The sequence below is a fragment of the Oncorhynchus mykiss genome, chromosome 20 (assembly GCF_057628025.1).
Source record: "Oncorhynchus mykiss isolate SJ-2025 chromosome 20, ASM5762802v1, whole genome shotgun sequence".
Classification (NCBI taxonomy): domain Eukaryota; kingdom Metazoa; phylum Chordata; class Actinopteri; order Salmoniformes; family Salmonidae; genus Oncorhynchus; species Oncorhynchus mykiss.
The window spans coordinates 47097105-47105607 of record NC_143041.1 but is presented as its reverse complement, the minus strand read 5'-3'; the positions used below and the strand labels follow the sequence as shown (position 1 = coordinate 47105607).

Below are 8503 nucleotides of genomic sequence, written 5' to 3'. Positions count from 1 at the left end.
TTCCTAAATGTACATTACCATCCTACACAAGCTTCCTAAATGTACATTACCATCCTACACAAGCTTCCTAAATGTGCAAACTTTGACTACTGGTTTCGATTTAGTAAATCAATAGAACAGAATAAAATATAATTGTAGACAAATCGAGGATAAGAAATAGTAAGACATTTTAATTGATTACATTACAGTACCATTACAGTACCATTACAGTACCATTTCTCAGACAAATTCATAAAACAAACAGCAACATTTTATGTATTTACATGGTCAACCTCCATTCTGAAGTGATGAATATAATCATATTAATATTTACACTATGAACAACACGTTAGATGTATAATTATCACACACGGATATCAGTGTACTTCTTTCAATGGATAAAAGCTAAAGACATTTATCGCCTGTGAAAAATAGCAGTAGAAAAAGTAGAAATATGAGCAGATACAAGCTCAGTATAACCTTTTGGTTATGTTAACAGATCACAATCCATGTTGCTATCAAGCTTTTTTTCACAAAACATAGGCATTGATTGTATTACGCTGTCTGCCCTGCCCTGCCCCGCCCCACCCCGCCACGCCCCTGCCCCACCCCGCCCTGCCCCGCCCGCCCTACCCCGCCCCGCCCCTGCCCCACCCCACCCCTGCCCCACCCCTGCCCCACCCCGCCCCGTCTCTCTCTCTCCCCCTACATGGAAGGAGGTGTAACAGGAGTCCATACTGTAGTCAGTCGCGTGTGACTGTGCGGTGACGTATCGTAATGCGATAGTGTCGTACCATCGTGCACCTCTGTGGCCGTGCTGCAGTCATACAGCGGGGATCCACCAGGTGACGCTGTGACGGAGTGAGACAGCCCAGGATAGTGGCTACTACTGGGGCCTCGCAGGAACTGGGAGCCTAGGCTGTTGGACATCTCCCCCGACTGGGAGACAGGGGTCAGGGACGGGTTACTGACAGACCACAGGCTGGGGTACTGGCTGGATACAGAGAGGACAGGCGAGAACAGAACACTATGTCAGTTTCACCTGGAATACATGGTAATTCTTTACTGGAAAGAGACCTACAGTATGTATGAACACATTCATATCCCTTACATAACACATTCATAACCAGTACATAACACATTCATAACCCTTACGTAACACATTCATATCCAGTACATAACACATTCATAACCAGTACATAACACATTCATAACCCTTACATAACACATTAATAACCCTTACATAACACATTCATAACCCTTACATAACACATTCATAACCAGTACATAACACATTCATAACCCTTACATAACACATTCATAACCAGTACATAACACATTCATAACCCTTACATAACACATTCATAACCAGTACATAACACATTCATAACCCTTACATAACACATTAATAACCCTTACATAACACATTCATAACCCTTACATAACACATTCATAACCCTTACATAACACATTAATAACCCTTACATAACACATTCATAACCCTTACATAACACATTCATAACCAGTACATAACACATTCATAACCCTTACATAACACATTAATAACCCTTACATAACACATTCATAACCCTTACATAACACATTCATAACCCTTACATAACACATTCATAACCCTTACATAACACATTCATAACCGGTACATAACACATTCATAACCCTTACATAACACATTCATAACCCTTACATAACACATTCATAACCCTTACATAACACATTCATAACCAGTACATAACACATTCATAACCCTTACATAACACATTCATAACCCTTACATAACACATTCATAACCCTTACATAACAGATTCATAACCAGTACATAACACATTCATAACCCTTACATAACACATTCATAACCAGTACATAACATATTCATAACCCTTACATAACACATCAATAACCCTTACATAACACATTCATAACCCTTACATAACACATTCATAACCCTTACATAACACATTCATAACCCTTACATAACACATTCATAACCAGTACATAACACATTCATAACCCTTACATAACACATTCATATCCCTTACATAACACATTCATAAGTAGTACATGAGAGAGAGAGAGAGAGAGAGAGACAGAGACAGAGCGAGAGAGACAGAGAGAGAGAGAAACAGAGTAAGAGACCGAGAGAGAAAGAGAGAGAGACAGAGAGACAGAGAGACAGAGAGAGAGAGACAGAGAGAGAGAGAGACATAGAGAGAGAGAGAGAGACAGAGAGAGAGAGAGAGACGAGAGAGACAGAGAGAGAGAGAGAGACAGACAGACAGAGAGAGAGACAGAGTAAGAGACCGAGAGAGACAGAGAGAGAGACCGAGAGAGAGAGACAGAGAGAGAGAGAGAGAGACAGAGAGAGACAGAGAGAGAAAGAGAGAGAGACAGAGAGACAGAGAGACAGAGAGAGAGAGAGACATAGAGAGAGAGAGAGAGAGAGAGAGAGACAGAGAGAGAGAGAGAGACAAGAGAGAGACAGAGAGAGAGAGACAGACAGACAGAGAGAGACAGACAGAGAGAGACAGAGAGAGAGAGAGACAGAGAGAGACAGAGAGACAGAGAGAGAGAGACAGACAGACAGAGAGAGACAGAGAGAGAGAGAGAGACAAGAGAGAGACAGAGAGAGAGAGAGACAGACAGAGAGAGACAGAGACAGAGAGAAGAAGAGGCAGCAGGAGAGGTGTGTTGAGGCCACCAACCTGGAGTTGGTCCCAGTGACGCTACAGTGGGTCACGGGCTGCATGGTGGAGTGGGAAGACATCTGAAGACTGGACCAGTTGTCATGGGAGGGCAGCATGGACAGACAGCCAGAGGACATATCAGAGTAACCAGCTGCAACACAACCAATCATGAGTTTATTTTAAAGATTCATTTATTCTTTAGGGCATTTTTTCTTTATTTGAAACAGCTAGGGGAGACAAAATGAAACCCGGATCTCTATTGTCTAAATCACCAGACCATGGGGCCTGCACCAACAATAAATTAGTTAGTTAGTGCTCCTTTCTGCCTGTTGAAGCTCCCGAGTGGCACAGCGGTCTAAGGCACTGCATCTCAACGTCTCAGAGGCGTGACGCAGTCCCTGGTTTGTTTCCAGGCTGTATCACATCCGGCCGGTGTTTGGGAGTCCAATAGGACGGGGCACAGTTGACCCAGCGTCCTCCGGGTTTCTTTCTTACAAAAAAAGTGCAGAAAGAAACATATCTTCTGATATGTATGTATGTATGTATTCTGTAGTTCTCTCGCTGTGAAACGGGGCTTTTAAGAGGCTTTGAATCAAGCCAATTACTCTGTACTAAATGTAATTCTAGGGGTGTCTTTAGTTCACGTTCACAGTACACAGTACTGGCTGAAGAAGGTGATGATGACTGACTAATGCATCTGTCCGGGCATTCCCTGTTGGAAGACCAGCTGTTTACAACTCTGAGTGTCCTGCTCTCACAAAGACCAGAGGAATGCAGAATATCTCCTGGTCAGTCACATTTGTTTGACTTTCTTGTTAATGGTGGAAAGGAAGGGAAGGGGTGTTGGTAGGATGGATAGAGGCGGAGGAGAAGGGAAGGGGTGAAGGTAGCTATGTCCTGGATGGGTAGAGGTGGAGGAGGAGAGAAGGAAAGGGGTGATGGTAGCTATGTCCTGGATGGGTAGAGGTGGAGGAGGAGAGAAGGGAAGGGGTGAAGGTAGCTATGTCCTGGATGGGTAGAGGTGGAGGAGGAGAGAAGGGAAGGGGTGAAGGTAGCTATGTCCTGGATGGGTAGAGGTGGAGGAGGAGAGGAGGGGTGTTGATAGCTATGTCCTGAATGGGTAGAGGTGGAGGAGGAGAGAAGGGAAGGGGTGAAGGTAGCTATGTCCTGGATGGGTAGAGGTGGAGGAGGAGAGAAGGGAAGGGGTGAAGGTAGCTATGTCCTGGATGGGTAGAGGTGGAGGAGGAGAGAAGGGAAGGGGTGAAGGTAGCTATGTCCTGGATGGGTAGAGGTGGAGGAGGAGAGGAGGGGTGTTGATAGCTATGTCCTGGATGGGTAGAGGTGGAGGAGGAGAGGAGGGGTGTTGATAGCTATGTCCTGGATGGGTAGAGGTGGAGGAGGAGAGAAGGGAAGGGGTGAAGGTAGCTATGTCCTGGATGGGTAGAGGTGGAGGAGGAGAGAAGGGAAGGGGTGTTGATAGCTATGTCCTGGATGGGTAGAGGTGGAGGAGGAGAGGAAGGGTGTTGATAGCTATGTCCTGGATGGGTAGAGGTGGAGGAGGAGAGGAGGGGTGTTGATAGCTATGTCCTGGATGAGTAGAGGTGGAGGAGGAGAGGAGGGGTGTTGATAGCTATGTCCTGGATGGGTAGAGGTGGAGGAGGAGAGAAGGGAAGGGGTGAAGATAGCTATGTCCTGGATGGGTAGAGGTGGAGGAGGAGAGAAGGAAAGGGGTGATGGTAGCTATGTCCTGGATGGGTAGAGGTGGAGGAGGAGAGGAGGGGTGTTGATAGCTATGTCCTGGATGGGTAGAGGTGGAGGAGAAGGGAAGGGGTGTTGTGGAGGTGGTGGGGGAGGTGGTGGAGAGGGGTGGAGGACAGGAGAGGGGGTAGAAAGGGGGTGGAGGACAGGAGAGGGGGTAGAGAGGGGTGGAGGACAGGAGAGGGGGTAGAGAGGGGGTGGAGGACAGGAGAGGGAGTAGAGAGGGGGTGGAGGACAGGAGAGGGGGTAGAGAGGGGGTGGAGGACAGGAGAGGGGATAGAGAGGCGGTGGAGGACAGGAGAGCGAGACACTCACTAGGGGAGTTGGTGCGATGGGTGTAAGGGCTGCTGTACGGTGCAGAGCGATGGTTTCTCAGGGTGGAGTAGCGGTCACAGCCGTGGGACGAGGACAGGGACAGTGGGCTTCCAAACTGCGTGTGAGGGCTAGCAGGAGGTCCTGGGATGAACCATCCACTCACTGTAGTGTGGTGGGCCCACAGGAACACAGGGAAACATGGAGTCATTTTATGTGGGGAGTTTTATATCTTCTATTCGTTAAATCCACCACATTTATTTTGAATGCCTTTTTTTTTTTTGCTTATGTGTCAAATTGAAGAATTGAGATCTAAAAAATAAAGAATTTAAGTAAATTACTTAGTCAGCGTTTACATTTCCAATGTGCTGTCTGTAAACTCTATCGTATGTATCAATCCCATTCTTTATTTAAATTTCTAAATAAATATATATATATATATATCTAGAATACTTAGTCAGCGTTTACATTTCCAATGTGCTGTCTGTAAACTCTATCGTATGTATCAATCCCATTCTTTATTTAAATTTCTAAATAAATATATATATATATATATCTAGAATACTTAGTCAGCGTTTACATTTCCAATGTGCTGTCTGTAAACTCTATCGTATGTATCAATCCCATTCTTTATTTAAATGTCTAAATAAATATATATATATATATATATATCTAGAATACTTAGTCAGCGTTTACATTTCCAATGTGCTGTCTGTAAACTCTATCGTATGTATCAATCCCATTCTTTATTTAAATGTCTAAATAAATATATATATATATATATCTAGAATACTTAGTCAGCGTTTACATTTCCAATGTGCTGTCTGTTAACTCTATCGTATGTATCAATCCCATTCTTTATTTAAATTTCTAAATAAATATATATATATATCTAGAATACTTACATTGAGAGTAGCTTGAGTGCTGGTTGTCACTGTCATCCATAATGTCTTTATGATCCGTTCTGTGGAGAGGGAATCCAATCAGAACATGTCTGTGGAACGCTGGCTCTCAATCTACCAGTAAACACTCACTCACTAATATATCCTATATTCTAAATCAAATCTAACTAAATATATATTTCTAGTGGACAGAAAAGGGAGTAAGCAACTTGCCCTACCTTTCTTTAGCATCCAGAAAGGCCTTGGCAAACGGGTTGTATTTGATTTTCAGACCGGTTATCTAAAATGTGGAGTGAAAATACAATGCAAAATTGGTTAAAACCTAATAATAAAATAACGAATCTTTATTAAACTAGATTTTAAAAAAAAACATTTTATATCTTCTTCACCTAAAAAGATCAAAACAAAATGTCTACAACGTTGCGTACTTCAAAGTCTACGCATTGGACAGTTATACGCGAACAACAACAAACACACACATTACTATTACCATTAGAGTGTTTATAAAAAATAATGTATCAATACAATAATGTACCTCTTCGTTCTGGTAGGCAGTGACCGCTATGAACTGAGTCTCCGGGAAGGAGTGACTCGTGATCATTCTCTGCGGCCCTCCGACGCGCACAATATGGACACGTGGCTCATATTTGTGCAACGAGTTTAACATGATCTGAAAAATGTATAAAACATGTTTTTTTTTTTTAAACGCAAAAAGTTAAATAATTGGCTTTATTTTACAGGTAGAAATATATATTTTTTTTCATCGAAATGTTGATTGATGGGTGTTCCCGTGACTTCAAAGCCTAAAATGTATACACGCTTGACTGTAATTCGCTTTAGATAAAAGCGTCTTCTGAATGGCATATATTATTTAAGTGATCATTCCCGAGAAGCCGGTGTTTGGAGGATATATTGGCACGGGTGTCGTTAGGAAATTCCTGGCCACCCCTCATAGCCTGGTTCCTCTCCACCCGGCACAGCCAGAAGAGGACTGGCCACCCCTCATAGCCTGGTTCCTCTCTAGGTGTCTTCCTATGTTCTTGCCTTTCTAGGGAGTTTTTCCTAGCCACCGTGCTTCTACACCTGCATTGCTTGATGTTTAGGGTTTTAGGCTGGGTTTCTGTTACAGCACTTTGAGATATCAGCTGATGTAAGAAGGGCTATATTTGATTTGATTTGATTCCATAACTTGACATGTTTTCTGATCTAAATTGTTATCACAATTATTGAGAAAAAACACGAGCACTCAAAAGGTTATAAAATGACATTTAAAGTGATGAGACTGTAATCGTCTAACCTGGCCTCCTCCATTGAGTTTGTTGGTGAGTTTGACTTTACAGAATGAGACCGGATCTTTCATCCAGCGCGCTCCGAAGTTTGGCGAGTCCGGGTGGATATATACGCAGCTCGGGGCTTGAGGCTCCGGTTTACCCCCGGGAACCCACTCCCCATTAACGTATTTCCACCGGTGGTTGTCCGCAGCCACGAAGTCCAGCAGGAACGAGTACATGGCGTTTGGATCCAACCCAGAAACATTCACCTTCAGCACCGGAAACATGCGCCTTGGATACAAATGAAAATATAATAACAGGTGTCCTTATCTCATCCTTTATAGTCAAACAATAACTATAATCTATTGTACAATAGGGCATTATTGACACTAATGTCAAGCGAACGAGTGGTTCACTTTATAGGCCATGTGAATATTAATAGACCTGGGTGCTACAGGAAAAACTAAATATAATGAATGCGTGCAATCCCGTTTCCTTTATTACTGTGATACCACAGCAATGTTATAGACACGTTTAACACTATTTATTTGTGATATAAACCTACGGCTGTTAGGGCCGGCAGGTAGCGGTTAGAGCGTTGGGCCAGTAACCGAAAGGTTGCTGGATCGAATCCACGAGTTGACAAGGTAAAGAAAAATCTGTCGTTCTGCCTCTGAACAAGGCAGTTAAACCCCACGGTTCCTAGACCGTCATTGTAAATATTTTTACTTGCCCAGTTAAATACATTAAAAATATATATATAAGCCTACCTGCTTTTTACACTATATAAATTAAGACCGTTGTAAAAAAAAAAAAAGGCTATACATTTGGCAGGTAGCCGAACCATAAATAATACGCATAAAAACAACCAACCATAATACAGTATATACATGTATATAAAACACATGTCAATTCAATGACTTACCTGCCATTTTTGGTTACTATCATTTCATTCGTGAGTTCCTTGAACTTCCGCCACAGGTCGTTCTCATCCAAGCCGACTTTGAGTTGTCTCTCCGTAGGATCGCCCTTCTCGCTGCCCGCCTGTAGCTCGTTCTCCACGGCAGTGAGAAGGTGGTCCACCCGGTACTGTGTAACCTTCCCCGGGCCATCCCCGCCACCTGAGGCCATTCTTTCCAACAGCTCCAGGGTTGAAAAATGACGTATTACACTTTGAGATTAAGAAAACAAAAAATCGGTCGCTCCCAAATAGGCTATATATCCAACCCACTTGAATATATCCAATATTCTCCACTCCATTGCAAGTTTCCGAATATATATTCCGAAGTAACAGTCAATAAACTGATATATCTTTGTGCCATCGCTGGTTGGCTGGTCTTCGCTTTGATGTATGCCGTCTGGTCAGCCATTGGTTGTATGAGGCTATACTGTATCAGTAGGAGTAGGGAGGAAGGATGGCTTTACAGGAGGGATGGGTAATGTGTCTGAAGTCGATGGCTCACCAGCCTATTGTAATTGTTTTATTACTTCAATCTGTCAATATGTACACGTAGTAGCCAATATCAAAGAACTGCAGAATGAAACCGAGGGATTTGAACTTTCAGGTATTTATTTCAAA

At 43.1% G+C, this 8503-nt stretch overlaps 1 protein-coding gene across 1 annotated transcript; it reads right to left on the bottom strand.

The window, feature by feature from the left end:
• Window positions 1-668: 668 nt before the first annotated feature.
• tbxtb (T-box transcription factor Tb) lies at window positions 669-8177 on the bottom strand. The gene is made up of 8 exons (XM_036955561.2): window positions 7850-8177; window positions 6951-7215; window positions 6189-6323; window positions 5872-5933; window positions 5657-5715; window positions 4755-4916; window positions 2700-2832; window positions 669-973 (listed from the first exon to the last, which is right to left on the bottom strand). Exons 1-8 carry the CDS (start codon window positions 8053-8055, stop codon window positions 685-687), a joined length of 1311 nt encoding a protein of 436 aa, XP_036811456.2. The 5' UTR covers window positions 8056-8177; the 3' UTR covers window positions 669-684.
• Between the last annotated feature and the right edge of the window lie 326 nt (window positions 8178-8503).